At 42.9% G+C, this 16,722-nt stretch overlaps 1 protein-coding gene across 2 annotated transcripts; it reads right to left on the bottom strand.

The window, feature by feature from the left end:
- Positions 1 to 112: 112 nt before the first annotated feature.
- On the bottom strand, positions 113 to 7,586 carry gjc4b (gap junction protein gamma 4b). 2 transcript variants are annotated; one of them, XM_047600785.1, is made up of 3 exons: positions 7,390 to 7,586; positions 1,504 to 2,715; positions 113 to 1,472 (listed from the first exon to the last, which is right to left on the bottom strand). In XM_047600785.1, the coding sequence occupies exon 2, from the start codon at positions 2,683 to 2,685 to the stop codon at positions 1,522 to 1,524; it is 1,164 nt and encodes a 387-aa protein (XP_047456741.1). In that variant the 5' UTR covers positions 2,686 to 2,715; positions 7,390 to 7,586; the 3' UTR covers positions 113 to 1,472; positions 1,504 to 1,521. The 2 variants fall into 2 exon arrangements, with proteins under 2 accessions (XP_047456741.1, XP_047456742.1); XM_047600786.1 differs by having other exon boundaries at positions 113 to 1,436; positions 1,539 to 2,715; positions 7,390 to 7,583.
- Between the last annotated feature and the right edge of the window lie 9,136 nt (positions 7,587 to 16,722).

The following is a 16,722-nucleotide window of genomic DNA, read 5'->3' as shown; positions in this document are numbered from 1 at the left end:
TTCAGCAAAGTATCAGGTTAGAAAATACCAATAAACAGTTTGACTTTCTCCATAGGAAAGTTGATAATTAAAAAAACAACAACAAAAAAAAACACACTCAAGTCACTTGAAATGTGGTATCTGTTGTAAAAAATTTATTTTAAAAACTAACCACAAAGTACTATCAATACAAAATGTATAAAAAAGTACAAAAAAGCATTGGTCAAAAATAACTGGAGATGACAATATTTGAGTTGGCACAAATGGCGCTGTGGGTATGATTCAGAATACAAAACATGGCATCTTGTTAGAGCTCACTCAAGGCATTGAATTCACATTGAAACTATTACATTTGTTTACAACAGTCATTTAGATTGTGGAACAGCGGCAGCACTCTTCCAAATGTCAGCACTTTCAGATATTGAACATACATACAGTATTATCCCTTATTTAACCAACAGACACAATTAAACTCGGGCTTGCGCTGAAAAAGTAAACATTTGATGGTACCTAAAAAATGTAAGCCACAGGTGATTAACGGTCAAAAGAAATAAAACTGTTGGCCACAGTGACATGCTTTTTGTCCATACCACAATACTTAAAACTAATACAAAAATAAAGAGCAGTATCAAAAGCTTAACACAACACAATATCAAGAGTTACACAATTTTTCAAGCATTACCCAGGTTTGTTTATTCCTTTGGACAAAGGAGCCCCAAGTGTGTTCCAGTTACCATCCAAGCACCAGACTGGGACATGTTGACTGGTGCAGTGCCATTACACTATTAAACTATTTTATAGAAAGAAAGAAGAAAGTATGACACACTTGACAGAATCCTTTGTATGTAAATCAACACCTTGAGAAGTCTTCATCCGCATGACAATGACTCCAGTACCTGTCTCATCAGTGGTGCGTAGTGTCCATTAAAAATTTGTTTGCATCTTCAAGCACTCATTCTCCCTCACACCAGTACACAATTCTTACAGTTAAAACTTTTTTTTTTTTTGCAACTGACTTGGCCTTAAAAAAATGCCATAAAAAAAGAGTTCCAGTTTAAGTCTAAGGCAAACTTGAGATGCACTTTCAAGAGAAGACAAATTCATCAAAATGACTACTGACTAAGTCTCATAATAAAATATAAACGAAAATAGCTGCCCTGAGGGAGACGTACACGTTGACCATAACCGCTCTTGTTGCACAGTGGCAGTTTGTAAGCACTTTGGATCTTCAGACAGGCTGGCGTCTCAAGTATTGCTGGGTTGAGACTGCCCTTTTGACTCGATGCTCGGCCGTGGTTGGCCGTAACACTGGAAGGCTTGGGCTGACTTCATCCACCTCAAGCAAATCCTCAATGTCACAATCACGCATACACACGCACTCATTGTTCAATTCCCTTATGTCCTCTCACTGCTCCTCGTGTGTTCTGATTGGCCATTGAGAAGCTATGCGCGGAGACCTGAAAAGAGATTTTGTCAGTGGACATTTGTTTTGTTTTTTTGGATATCAACTACCAAGCCAAGGCACAGCAGAAATTTGAAATGCTAAAAAAAGTACTCACCTTTCTCGCAGGTACTGCTCTGCTTCTCCTGGGCAAAGTTTAGTCTGTTCTGCTCCACCGCAGTTCCGTTGGACTCTGGGCTGCTGCTGCGCGACGGGCTGCTCTCCCCATTCTGGTACGCCAAATCCAGGTGCTGCTGGGCCAGTTTCAGGTGTCTGCGCAGTCTCTCCAGCTCCCGTGACGAGGCCTCGTCGCCGAAAGACTCGCGCCCCGAGTCTCCCAGGTTGTCCCTGAAGCCCATTTTTCCTGACGGGTCCTTCTTCAGCGCCGTGTGGTAGCCTGGGGGGGCTGATGGCTGGCGGCAGATGGAGGACCTCTGGCTGGCCAGAGCTGGGTGGCGAGGGGTGGGAGGGCGCGGTCGCGGTGTGCAAAAGCAGTCACGAATCCCGCTGATGCCAAGGTGAATGATCTCCAGCACGGTAAAGAGCAGGCACAAGGCGCTGACGGCATACATGATCAGCAAGAAGATCGTCTTCTCTGTCGGACGCGAGACGAAACAATCCACCGTGTGTGGGCAAGGCGAGCGTGTGCATACGTACGACGGTACCACTTCCAGCCCATAGAGGATGTACTGTCCAAACAGGAACGACGCCTCGAAGATGGCACGCGATAGCAGCTGGAACACATACACCTTCATCAGACCATCTCTCTTGATCCGACGGCGTCCATCGTGTTTGTTGCTGGGCTTTTCAACAACTTCCTTATCCTTCTCGGGCTCAATCTCTTCAAGGATCATGGGGTCTTCCTCGCCATTATCCTCCGCTTCCTCGTAGTCCCGGTTGGCACCGCGACTCACTATGGGCATCCTCTTCCTGCCGCGGGGCCTGTAATCATCATCCTCCATGCGGGCGATCTTGTGCATAGCAAAGCCGAGGTACAAGATGGTGGGAGTGGTGATCATAATCACCTGAAACACCCAGAAGCGGATGTGCGACAGCGGCGCAAAAGCGTCGTAGCACACGTTCTCGCAACCAGGCTGCTGCGTGTTACACACAAATTTGCTCTGTTCATCGTAGTAGATCGACTCGCCCCCGACGGCCGTCAGCACGATCCGAAAGACGATAAGGAGGGTGAGCCAGATTTTGCCCACAAAGGTGGAGTGATTGGAAATCTCATCCAAGAGACGTGTGAGAAAGCTCCAGCTCATTTTGCCTGTGGAACAGGGACGCTCTCAAACCTGTGCAGACAAGAGAAAAGGGTGTGTATTCAGACTTAATCTTTAAATGCAAAGTGCAAAGTGAAGGCAGAAGACATGTAAAGGGTTTGAGTCACTGAAAGACTTTAAGCTTAATAGAACATGTCAGAAGGCAGTCTTACTGAATGGTCACATAAAATTGTTCATCTTGACCATGTTATTGCACAAGTAGCCACAAGGGGGAGCCATTGTTTCAATGCAAGCAGGTATGATCAGGAAATGCTTCCTGAAATGACCTGATGAGACTAAATATAGCAGAAATTCATTTCACATTCTGGACATGGCCGTTCGATTCCTTATGTTGTAAATAGGGTACATGAAAAACAACGCACTCTGAAAAACCAATGCTCATGTCCCCCTATTTTTTTTTTTAGGCGAGCACTGACATGTCACTGTGTAGTCCGAGTAAATATCCAGTGTTGTTTAGACCCTACAAATCAGTGACCACAATCCAGATTATTACACTTTTCCAGCCATGAAAAGAAGACCATTCTGCGTGACTAGAAGTTGTAAAATTTTTTTTTTAAAAACTCCAGTATATTTTTTCTCCGTCAAACAAAATACATCGCTGTAATTGTACCCTGATCAGCAACTAAAACCACTGACAGGAGAAGTAAATAACATTGATCAGCTTGGAACAATGCAGTGTTTTGCCACCCACTTAGACCAGATCAGCCCCCCCCCCATAGTCCTAGACCTAGTCTCCAAATTCACTAGATCCCAAACTGAACAAGTATCTGTGGGATGATCCACAGAGGTCCCTCCCCTCAACCCACAGGACCCAAAGGGCCCCATTAACAGCATCCTGCTGCCAGATACCACAGGACACCCTCAGAAGACCCATGTCCACTCTCTGATGAGTCACAACTGTGTCGGAGGCACAAGAGAGAACTACACAACATTAGAAAGGTTGTCATAATCATGACCAGTGCCTTGAGCTTTTTGTTCAAAGACAGTAAGCATTCCTGGGGTTTCACACCATTGGTGACAAACTGTATGAACAAATTGTTCTGCGTAATTATCCACCAATATAAACTACACTGCTGCACTTTTGCCAGGTAGGTAGAAAACACTGGAGCGTTTATTTTAAACTTGAGGGGGAAAAAAACATCTGCAGGCTAATTTTAGGCTTGAACCGTCTTTGACACAACAGTAAAGACGGTAGAGCCATTACTAAACCAGAAAAAGGTGTACAAAACCCATTTGATCAGCTGCCAGTAATTTCCACGACAACGGGTTGGGAACCTACCTACATTCATAAAACAGCTACCTTGCTGCAACCCTAAACTGCCACTGGATGCAACCATCCACCTTTACTGTCCACCATGGGCTAAAGTCAACCAGTCACTCATTGGCTGCGTTTCCATTACCCCTAGATATGTGCAACACCTACATATCGCAATAAAAACTGGTAATGGAAACACCATTTCCTCAAAGTGATGTCTTGCATGATGAAAATTATGGGATATTGCGAGATGAGACTTTGCGAAAGTTACAGCTCATTCACAAAACACTTTTCAATGGAAACACATACAAAATGCAATTGAAATTTCAGAAGTATCGCTTTTATTTAGCGAAAAACTAATGGAAATGGAAAACACACACACTGTAGTTACCAGTGTTCCCTTCGGTAGACACTTACTAGTCAAGATTAATGTGATTTGGCCTCAAACACAAAAGCCATAAGTGCATTATCAGTGTAATTATAACACACACTTCATTATAGCGCTAAAATTCTTACTTCAACTCGACAAGAGGACTATTGAGTCATGTGAAGTGACAGTGTTTTGCGCCGTTCAGCCTAACAGACTCACTTAAGTGTTGGACATGAAAGCCTGACATTATTCAGCCTGTCACAGGAAGTGGGCAGCTCTGTAATATTTATGGTGTTCCCTTTCAGTGATTAGAATGTCTCCACAGAGAAATGCGCTTCTGCCTATCGGGGTGCCCCTAAAATAAATTGAGGAGGCTCTGTTGTCAAATCTGCAGCAATATGCTACGCTGCCAAGAAACGACAGCTTTATTTCAACTGCACCAAATAAGGGAAAAGAGGAGCGCAGCTCGATGATCCCATGACTACCCAACGCAGAGACTCCCACAGCTTAAAAAGATGTTTGTACTGGGTGACTTGAAGGTGTGCGCGGTATTTTGATGGTTGTCAGTTTGTAAGAAACCATCCCTAGGTAAATAAAGGTAAGGGTAAAATAAACACTAGTTTTATGCAGCAGAAACTCAGGTAACAACGTGACGAATGATCCGTTTCAGGTTAATCGCCTTCGGGTTCTTGGGTGAGTTCGGTGTTTGTCTTGTGCAATCAAGCGGTCACGTTCTGCTGGTGAGTTTTGCATTTTAAACACACTGGAGTGTACAACAACCTGCACTGTCCTGTTGATCTCCACAAATGTCCCCTACCCAACTGGGGACATTTCGCTTTGGCGCCACCGGCGACTACCGAGTCAAGCGTTGACTTGATTTCCAGAGGAGCAATGGTCGTAGCATTTGTGTTTTAAAAACAGTTTTGCTGTCTTGATTTAAAAGATCCTAAATCAATTAATAGAACATCCTCCATCAAATCTCAAATCACATGTCGACTCACAAATCTCATGAGATAAGACATGACGGAAGCTACAACCCTGAGAGCACAGCCAGGCCTGAAAGCTGATTGGATGTTTAAAGTAGGACTATAGACTAGAGCTGCACAGGGCCATGGCCATATGCAAGATGGAAGAAACTTCAGGGAAAAGGTTGTGGAAATGCCACAAATCTTACTTCAGCTCGAAAAAATATCAAGACCCTGTGAAGCGAATCAATTCAGGAAATCAGTGTTGATGTCTAGCCCTAAACTCAGATCACCCAATCCAGTATTTATGGGAAATGTCTGAATCATTCTCTCTCATGATGTTTACTACATTCATTATCATTCGTCTGTGGTTTACTGGAGTGTAGCCCAAGTGCATCTGCATCCTGCATCCAAACTGTCACACCTGAACAACTGCTTCGCTCCCACATCGAGATAACATCAGTTAACGTAGCCTGAATCTGCCTGTCCCATCAGGCTGTTTGAGATGCATACCAAAACTCTTATCAGACTCTGTCCAGGGAAAAGCACTTCGTGACATGTCTCAGTGTCTAAACAAAAAGGGCTGGAAAGGACTAGAAAGACTCTTGGTCCGTTGTCAACAGTCAGCCGTTCCTTGACCATCACAAGAGCCACAACCTTTTCCAGCTTGCTATACTTTCACATAGCAAAACCTGCAGAAATTTCGGCAGCAGGGAGAGAATGGCTGTGTTTCAGTGTTTCAGCTTTCCTACAATTTAAAAGAACCCAGATACTGTGTCCTTTAACATCATCTGCCATACAGAGAATGCCAATTCTGGGTGGCTCTGTTTTCTCATGTGCGTTTTTCCTCCTTCCACGTCGCAAATTCTGCCCTCTGTCCTGAGGCAGTCCGGGTCCTATCTGTAGCACTTGACACAAAACAGTCTGCTTCCAAGCTAGTTTTCAACACCGCCCGAGCTCTGCAGAACAGAGGGGCTTTTGTGACTCTCACATCTGGGAGTCTAGTTAGCTCTGCTGGATCCCGAAGCCCTTGAGCCGTGGGGGCCCTGGGCCCGAGGAGGGAAAACAGCCGGGGGAAAAAATAAACCCGAGGATAAGTCAGACCAGGCAGTGACTTCTGGTGAGGAGTGTGGGCAAAACTAAACAATAAAAATAAAACTTCTCCTGGCATCACTATTACTTACTAAACGTTTTAATGCAATGTTAGCGTTTCTTGAATACAAAACCCTTTGAAAAGCAAAAATAAATAAATAAATAAAGAATCGTAGAATATAAAGGCATGGGCCTGTTACTGTTTAATCCTCCCTTGCCCCGGAATTAAACCTGATGCTATGAAATGAAAACTAGCCTTATTTGGGGTATACAGGGGGGAAAAATCCTCCTCGTGGCAAAAATGACACGGCGTCACCGTGGTGCGCCACATGCTCCCACTGCATTGCATTATATCGAAGGATTATGAAGCTAGAGTTGCGCAATATATATACACACACATATATATATATATAAATATATATATATATATATATATATATATATATATATATATATACATACACACACACACACACACACGGAGTGTGACGAAACTTTAAGAGACGGATGCACGATTGTGTAAGCGGGGTGTGCGCAACTTCCTAGTGGGAAAAAAAACAAGACGCCGTCCCAACGCGTCCCTCCATCTCCCTATCCAGCTGGTATCACCGGGATTCTTGATAAAAACGCTAAATACTGTGTATGTTACTGTTACACTTGGCACCGATGCCTGCAAATTCTAGCCAAATGTGCCGTAAGCTCCTCACAATGCGCCACATTTGCGTGCTTTAATCAACGCTGCCGCCTTCCAGCCGTGTGCGCGTAAACTTAACTCGGCGTCTATACGCTGCGTCTAGAAACACTGGGATCGTGAACACCGGCTGCTACAAGACCGGGACTGGCATTCAGACGTTTAGAAAAACAACTGTGGGTGCATGCGACGCAAGAGTTCAGATTTAAAACTTTCAAAAGATTTAAAGCAGAGCGGTTAGCAGAACTGCTAGGACGGGGGATGCTGCCGCGTCTGTGCGCCGCCGCCACGCTTTGTTTGTGTGCCACTTTACCTTCACTTGCGTGTTGTAGGTCCTCCGTCTCATCAGAGGTGTAAAAAGAGAGCCGTTGTTTTCTGGTATTTTATTTTATCTATTTATTTTTTTACAAAAGTCCCTTCCCTCTGATATCAAGCCATCCAGCTCTTTCCTAGCGAGGAGCCCTGCGTCCTTCTCCAGTCGTGTGCGGTACTGAGAGGCGAGGACAAAGAATATTCCCAAACAGCCCCCTCCTTTCTCCTCCCAGTTTTAGGCACCCCACCCCCTGTCTGCGGAGTGGAAGAAAAACCATCAACTGCCAGCATTCCTGATGCAATCTTAGCTTCGGGGCCCGAGAATACTCAGTTGTTGCTGAAATCTGTGCCAGCAGAAGCACTCAGAATAAAAAATAAAAAAGACAATACAAATATCCTGTCTAGTAAATCGAAGACTAAACACTAGTATTTAAAATATACTATTATAATCAAAGAGAATAAACATGCAAAGCTATTTAATGCACTTCATGTTAGGAACTGACTGTGTGCATCAACCCACACTGCGTAGCACACCAAGCAAAGATTGCAATCTCATCATGAAGTCTTACTTTGGAATAATAACATGCAACATGCTGGAGTCCCTCTTCCTGCTCGTGTAGATGGTCGGAAATTGCTGCAACTGTGAGTCCCCCTCCCTCAGTGTCACACTTTTTTTGCCATGGGGGGAACACATGTTTCCTGGGCTGCTTCATCTGAACCCTTACCAGTCACTAAGGACCAAAAGAGTGGCAGTGCCATTTGAAGCCAGGGTTTTTGTGCCAAATCAGGACCAATCCTGCCGTGAATCAAAAAAAGTAAGTGAAACAGTGAGCTGTCTGAACTCAGCACTATATGGACTTTTATTCTAGAGGAGAGACTTGGCATCCACCGTGTGCCCAAGAGTAGCCGTGCACTCAATCAAAGGGGAGATTTCCAGCAGAATTTCAAGTTGGCTGACGTTGCACTTTACTCAGAGAAGCGACTAAAATGAGGTATGTGCGGTCGCCGAGATTAAATATCGCAGGCATCGAGTCAGCATCACCCTACCGAGGTAGTCGCTCAGACTGAATGAGCACATTGTTCTTCCTGGATCTCCTGAAATGCCAGTCATCGCAGACCAGGCACATCTACTCCGCAAACCCTGAAGACCGTTGAGCTTAGTGTCTTTTTCTTGATAACAGGCGAAGGCACAAAAAGAGCAGCAGTTATTGTTTAATATCTGCTGCAAACAGGAGGTCAGTAGAGGAATGCAAAGCCCTTCCCCCTTCTCGGGGTGCAGCCGGGGCTCTATTGTGAACCACAAGCATGCTTTTATTCATATGGTGTAATGTGGGGTGCCCTGGTAAACCACAGTCCAAATGACAGAGAGAGATAATGTGGAGGCTTAGCCGCCTGGCCTCATGGCTCCTTCAGACTACGAGCTCAGATGTGTATGTCCCCATCAACAGTTTATCCTGAAAAACACTTGTGTCCGAGCACATATCGAGGTCAGACATCACAATGACACAACTGCGCTCATTGTTTCTTTATTGTAATACCCTTTTGAACTAATGGGTATTTTTCACTTTCGCCCTCGTAAAGAACACAGTGCTGTCGTTGACACAAGGTGGCATTTTCAGGTCAAAATAACCTACTAAGAAAACAGACTTGTTGGCGTACATTTATCAAATGCATAGTCAGATCCAGGGTGTTGCTGAGTTCGAGATCAAACCACTATTAGAAAATTAGTAGTTTCCTCTGTATTGTCTGTGAAGGTTCTCTGTCATCCAGATCGTGGTATTACCAAAAAGCGTTTTAGGAAAGCAACTGGTCCAGCTGCTTTTCTTAAACGCTTTTTAGTTTCTTCTCTATTTTCAGCCATCAGACTGTCAGTGGTCGTGTAAGATGGAAAACAGATTTCCTCCCCCCTTAAAACAGCCTCCTATCCACTATGTAGATATATAATTTTTATGCACTGAAGTGTTGGTGGATAAACTGACATTAGTGTGAATGCTGATTTATGACATACAGCCAGGCTTGCTCAAGTGGGCTGTGATTACCCAACGGAGGAGGCTTTGACACTCTCTGCCATTGTGGTGTTTCAGTGGCTTGACGTGTCTGAAAACACAAATAGCATTTTATTATCTTTCCACTCTTGGATATGGTCTCACACCACTACTTTAGTAACTGGTTCTACTCAAAACATCTCTATACTAGGTTGGTGCTTGTATGCAGGAAAACACATACATCATCTTCACGAATGTGATGTTGCGACATGGTGCTCAGCAGAAGAGGTGAAAGGCCTTTGCTCGAGAGTTGCCCACTTGTTTGCTTCAGAACCCCACCAGATGTGAATCATCGCCCTTGTGATGTTTGTATTATTGACACACACAATGCATGCGTGTGTACAGGCACACACACACTTTTTGAAGAAAGAGTGAGTAAAGAAATGGTTTTGTGTTTGAATGCTTAAGCAAGTTGTACTGGGCAAGCCGGAATGTTCCTCTTTTGACAGCAGCAAGGAGCTGAAGTCCTCAAGGGTCAAGAAAATGGAGAAAAAAAAGTGTCTTCCTCAATCTGTGACAGACTGTTTCCTAACTACACTTTGAAGTGTGTTTATTCATCACTATGTGACGTATATACTATGCAGGATTTCCATTTTCTCTGTATTAGATGGACTACATAAGATGCACAAACACGTAGCTACTGTACAGACCAGTCTTGGTGACAGTAGGAGTCCTTGCTGCATGCTCTTGCAGGTTTTAATTTTTTAACTTGCATTCTTGAGGCGGTCTCCCTGCCAGCGCTTGCTGGAAAATGCACAAAGGGCACAACTCATTGTATTAAATGGCATTAGCACAAGGTTAACCTGGCAACCGTCCAAGATGACTTGAGAAAAATGACTGCCTGTGTCTTCGCAGTGGGCCATGGTGGAATTCCTTTGTCCTGCAGCCTGGCTGTCGGTTGTCAGTTTTTTGTTTTGTTTTTTTTCTTTCACCTCTCTGGTTTTATTTTTATCCAGTTTATTTCTTAGTTTATGTGACCCTTCACACAGAAACAAGAATACAAAGGAATTATTTCCAGGCACAGATCACTGTACGTTTGCGGTAATTATTTAACTGAGCACAATAAAAGGAATATTCTGCAGGAGACTATACTTTGACATTTTTTGTTTCAGAGCGTGTTTCATACCAAAAAGTGCCTAATAAGGTTCTGCTTCAGATCAGAGTAACTCACTTTAACTTAACCCCATAATATATCAGCGGCAACGGGACTGAACTTATTATCACTTGTTTTTCAGACGCCGCTGTAATCTCACATGCCTGCATCGTAAAAGACAAAAACAGTCTGGACAGGAAAATGTGCTTACAGGCCTAAAATCTGTGCTTTATATCACACTCCCACACTGTACGTTGCAAAAATAGCCAGAGGTGTCTTGCCAAGGAAAGTAAATGTAATTACAGCACTATAACCACACTTTTTTGGCATTTGGAATAATATATATATATATATATAACTTTGGAAGTCAAAATATTTTTAACCCTTTCACACAAGAGCAAACTACAGTGTATTGATTAATCGAAATAGGCCATTAAGTTGTAATTTCTGCATCTCAACGGACTGTGTGACTTTTAGGGTGTAATCCTTTAAAGGCAACTTTAAGATGTCCTTTGTGCAGCCTCAGAATTTTTCTCTTCCTGTTTACTGCTCCTTCCTTGCAGGTTTACTGCTTCCTATTCCTGCCTATCTCACTTCTGTGCACAGGGTGACTCGGCACCCGGGGGGGGTGAGGGGGGTGGAAGGGCCTAATTTGCAAGGTCACCTTTCTTTTGCTTGGGGGAGGGGGAAGATGTTCTCCAAAGTGAGGTACCCTCTGACATTTGTGTTGTACAGTGTTTTCTGCAGTCTTTTTCTTCTTCTTCTTTTTGTGCAGATTGTCCTAAACCCACCTCGTGTGTAACATCTGTGGCACGGAATCCTACAAAACAGATCCTCTCATGAAACCCCTTGTTCCCCTCGTGCAGTCAACACCAGTACCCCTCAGCAGCATGGTTGGGTTACAGTTAGAACAGGCTGCACGTGGGACACACAAAAGAAGCAGGGTGCTTGTGGGGAGGAGGGGTACTGAGTTACCATGGAAACAGACAGCCCTACCCCCTGAGCAGATGGCGGTGGTGAGGGTATCGGGGGCTGGGTGCAGGGATGGCGGGACTCAGAGATGATTATCTGTCCCAGGTTTCCGTCCCGAAACAACAGCTTCTGCCGTGTGTCTTCTTGACAAAACAGGTGGCTTAGGGCCGTGTCAGAACTGCTTTTTCATGCAAGAGGCATTTGAAGCTCGTTTGGAAACCTGGATTTTGCAGCCACTCGCACGACTGCAATAACATCTTGATTTATTGTCTTTGAACTTAAAGCGCTGAAAGTGTTAACAAGTGTAGTTTTATGAGTCTACGAGTTTGAACTGTAAAGTATATCCTACTGATGCACCACCCACATGAAAAAGATAACGACTGCTGTAATCCTCTTGTCCATGCTAACTGGAGCATCTGTCTTGTTCAAATCCAGTAAAAGCCAGTACTCTTCAGATATGCAGCCTTTTAAATACAAAATTACCTTTTTGGTGCATCACTGTACAGAACTCTCTACACAACAGGTGTGGTTTATGGACAGTAACAGACAGAAGGATTTTCAAGAAACTGTAGCTGTAACAGATTTAATACTTTGCTTTGCTTATTGTGCAATGATTTGGCATTTGTCCACATTGAGCAACAGATTAACAAGAATAAAGACTTTTCAAACTGTACTGTAGATCCACCCAGTAGCTAAAGCAATGTACCCAGTAGGTAAAGGGGAAAACTTTTTTTTTTTCTCTCTCTCTGATGCCTTAGGCTGAGGAGCAAATACAGTCCTTTAAAATTAACTAAAACAAAAAAAAAGAAAAGAAAAGAAAAACAACCCTTAAGGCAGAGGAAATGTTGTTATTGAGGTTTGGCTTCTGTGCTCTGCTGCCCCCGCTACTTATAACACATCCCTCTATTTGCAGTCTCAACTCCCTGTAAAAGTCTTTAAAAGAGACAGGGCTGTGGGATGAATGTAGGAAAATGAGTTTAAAAAAAAGAAAAAGAAAAAAGAAATTGTCCTAGATCAATCCTGCTAATCCCCCTCCACATTTTTGCCATGAGCATGCTGCTGACGTCAGAATGACTGCGCCAAAAAGCCATAAATGCGTAAAAGGCTTGGCACTGAAGTAGGTGAAGGAGGAATTATGGGCTGAGTAAAACTGCTAGGATCACCATTGATTCAGCATGTACAGCACTTCTCCTGTGGATGACAGGAAAATGAGACAATCCATCAAAGCCGCAGGAGGAGACTGCAGAGGAGAAGAAATGTGTCTTTTAAGCCACAAGAAGCCTGGGTGGAGGCTGAGGTTCAGTATCAGGGTGAAATTAAACCCAAGGTTTCTCTCACTTTAAAGTTCTTAATTGTCTTGTTTCTTAGGGGTTCCTTTTCATCAGTTGTCTCAAACATCACTGACTAACAAGGGGTCACTGTAAAGGGAACTTTTTAAAAATCAGTTCAATCGCCGCAGTGGTACGAGGTAATGGCTGTCTTTACTCTTGCGTGGGCAGCTTGGACTGGTTCTTGCATTGCACATGTGTTTATCCCATCTGGCCCTGCCCTCTCATGTCTGACTGGTGATGTCATGAGGAGAGGTTTTTGGGTCTCACAGCTTCTTGTTACACTATTGCACTGGGTCAAAGTTAGAGTTTTTCAGACTAGTTTTTGTGTGAGCGGCATGGGACGTATTACACACGGTCAAAATGACGAAACCATGGTTACAGTTACAAAGTGCGGATTCACAAAGATGAGTGATTTTTCCAAGAAACCGGTTAGAGACAGTGGGAAGGAAATTACTGCCAACCGCGCATTCAAAGCTCAGAGGTGACCAGAAACAGCACACAAGGGCGTGTGGAAACCAAACCAAAGAATACCAAACGATTTGTTGCTATCCACAGTAATTCAGTGCAGCTTCAAAAGTGGTAGTTGCTCATTAACACCCTGTTGTTGCCTCACAGGAAAACAAGGCGTTAAGAGATGGGGCTAACTAAAGACAAATGTCTCATCCCAGTCAGTCTTAAAGCTGAAGTCACCTTTTGAATGGGGCCACCCTGGCATCGCATTTAACATGCACGTCCAAACGGAATGTGAGAACAGCAGCAGCTGTTGAGAGTTTCAGAAAGAGCTAGCGACTCGGTACTTATCACGTAGAACTGTTTGGTAGGTGAGATTTAAAAGATCAAGCAGGAAAGGTAGAGTTTAGGGCCACGTAAAAATCAAGACAATGATGGGACGGTTTGGTGACTGTTTTGTTACCACTGTGAGAGGGTCTAGCATTGTCCTTTCAACTCACCTCACATGCATTTTCATTTGTATGCCCACAATGAAATGAACAGCCAACCAGCAGATGGGCTGTTCTGTTAACAGGGAAAAGTTTCTAATGTGTTTGTAAACTCGCTTTTAATGTGTATAATTATTTTAATGAGAATCTTTTAGGTGTTTAGGGTTTTTTTTTTTTTTTTTTTAGGGGTTTCTTTTTATCACTGACTAGCACGTTATGATTCTTAATAAGTCAGTCATACTTCCACCAGACAGATGTCTCCGAGGCAGATTTCTCAACTGGAATAATTTATAGTCTGCTAAGCTTCGAAGGTAGTGATAAAAATATATCTATGTGCAATAGAATATAGTTTATCTGTTCCCTTAATTTGTCATGTTGTGTTATTACTTCACTTCTTACGGGACTGTGACTCTTAATTACGTGTGTGTGACTGACATAATGAAAACCAGCTGCTCAGTTACATCAATAATGAAAGGATATTATGCTAACGGAAGATCTGAACGTTAGGATGAGTTGCATTCTCAATGATTCTGATGCAGAAATTTTCCCTTTCTGTGTCAGTCTTAGTCACTGACTACAGGAGGCTCTGGTGGTTAAACACAGCCTTATTTTCTTGTTCAGGGTGTCTGTATGAGCAAACCAGCACACTAACACAGTGGGTCCCTTTTGGCTGAACATCTCATTCTTGTATCTGTCCGTCCATGTGGAAAAGTTGCATGTGTGCCTGAAAAACTCTGAACGGATTTATAGCAACAGCTGTGTCCCCTCCGAAAGAGCTCATGAACTTTTACTTACTTTACCAGTCAACCCATAAAACAGCTGTAGAGAAGAACTAATTTTTATTTCGACAAGGTGCCCTAAAAGCATTTGTTTTCCTTACTGTTTAGTTTTCACATCCAGTTAAACGACACCAGTTGTGTATACTGACAAATAACCCTAACCCCAACCCTATAGACAGGTCAACTAGGACACATAGCTTGAAGAGATAAACTCTTGCATATAACAAGTCTAAAGACCATTTATTTTATTTTCTTGTTTAAAAATCCAAAAGGGATACCCAATGATGAGTTAACCTTCATTATTGCTGGCACTCGATACCATTTTAGAAAGGCTGCAGAGCATTGCACATTTATTGTCGATGCCAGATGTGATGCAACCGGATGCAGCATTCGAGTTTCTGGTTTCTCTCAACACGTTTTCTGGGTTCCACAACATAAGCGTTCACTGACAGAATATTAAAAGTCCTTTGGTTTACTCAGTGGTTGACAGTTTTTATTAGGTTGAAGTAAAATGATCAATTCCTGCTGGGGATTTCAGCCAGGGTGGTTTTACATCTAGTTGGGCGATTTTTTTGGGCTTGTGTGAACACAGAAATCCACGCTGAAACACAAATCATCTGCGCTGAAACCGGTTAGAGAGGGTGACTACAGTTCACTAGCTCCCTGGAGCAATATGAGCCAATAATTATATCAAACCAAATCAATCTTTATTGTCATTCTGCCTGACATACAGCTGTAATACAGACAAAATGAAATTAATGTGTATAACTCTAGGATCTGTTCGGACGTTGGTTATTTATCTGTGTTTTGACTTATAAGTGTTTACCTGATGCATCTTTAGAAACGTAACCAATGGCTCCTTCTGAGGTGTCAGGCAGCCGCAGTGCATCCTCTCATATACATTAAAATGCTGCCTTCTGTACGCGGCCCAGATGCTCGATCAACCTGAACATGTTTTCAGGCACAGAACACCAGCATGTGAAACACACAACAGACCACACTCACTGATGATGCTCCGTTTTCAATGCAACTGTTTGTGTATTTTGGTTTCCTGAAATCCAAATTTCCCACAAAGTTAGGATCAATCCAAAACACTGTTTGCCAGAATGCAGTGTTAAGGAAGTGTCAGAACTGCCTGTATTGTCAGGAGAACATGAAGTGAACCGAGGTCAAATGCAGTCTATATAATAAATACAGGTTGGAGGCAGCATCATGCTGCGGCCTCATGGTTTGACAGAAGCTGGTGTTGTTTATTTTGGCCTTACAGTTCCAAAGCTGTTACTGACAAATTTCTTTTCTTAAAGGGTTAAAAATATATATTGTTGCAGTCTGCAGTTAACATAAACCTAGATGATATTAATCTGGCAAAATTGTTCGGGTTACACAAAGGTCTTGGTTTGGATCAAAATTTGTATTTTACTGACAAAACGAGGCCGCAACAGCTGTCTCACCTTGAACTGCATAACTGTTTAAGAAACTGCCAGCTTTTTGTTCACAAATGCTGAGACATTAAATCCTCTCGTTACAGGTATATACACTACTATTGAAGTTCGTGTACATATCTGCTTCTATTATTATTTTATTTTGAAAGATTAATTTATGTTGTACAGTTTTTCTGTTTTCTTACGCTTTTATTTTTATGCTTCTTTACGTGCTTTTTTTGTACCACTGAGCAAAGTGACCAGAGCTGAATTCCTTGTATGTGTGTACATACTTGGCAAATAAAGCTGATCCTGTATGGAAGTTCTTCTGTGCCGTCAGAGCTTGAATATAAATTGCTAGGTAAATGTAGTTTTCATTAAAAAATCAACATCAAGAAAAGTTCAGCCTCATAAAATTCAACATTAAAAATTCAACCTCTAATCTTCAACCTCTAATTTTCAACCACAAACCTTTAACCTCCAACTTTCAACCACAAACCTTCAACCTCCAGCTTACAACAACAAACCTTCAACCTCCGACTTTCAACCTCACAATACACTGCATGATGACAATAAATGATATTCTATTCTTTTCTACTGTATTCTTATCTAGCGTCTCGGGAGTGACTTATGCACAAGTCACGTTTTCAGCATAAGGACAACTCATGTGTCATATCACGCAGCGACACAAACATACTCAACAATACGGGGTGGAGAGATGCGCGTTTTCTGGCTGGATGTACCGCCACTATTTT

The sequence above is a fragment of the Mugil cephalus genome, chromosome 12 (assembly GCF_022458985.1).
Source record: "Mugil cephalus isolate CIBA_MC_2020 chromosome 12, CIBA_Mcephalus_1.1, whole genome shotgun sequence".
Classification (NCBI taxonomy): domain Eukaryota; kingdom Metazoa; phylum Chordata; class Actinopteri; order Mugiliformes; family Mugilidae; genus Mugil; species Mugil cephalus.
The sequence above is the reverse complement of the archived record's forward strand: the minus strand, read 5'-3'. Positions and strand labels throughout refer to the sequence as shown.

Excerpts from the sequence above, each read along its gene's own strand:
- gjc4b (XM_047600785.1), bottom strand. The coding sequence starts at position 2,685 with ATGAGCTGGAGCTTTCTCACACGTCTCTTGGATGAGATTTCCAATCAC.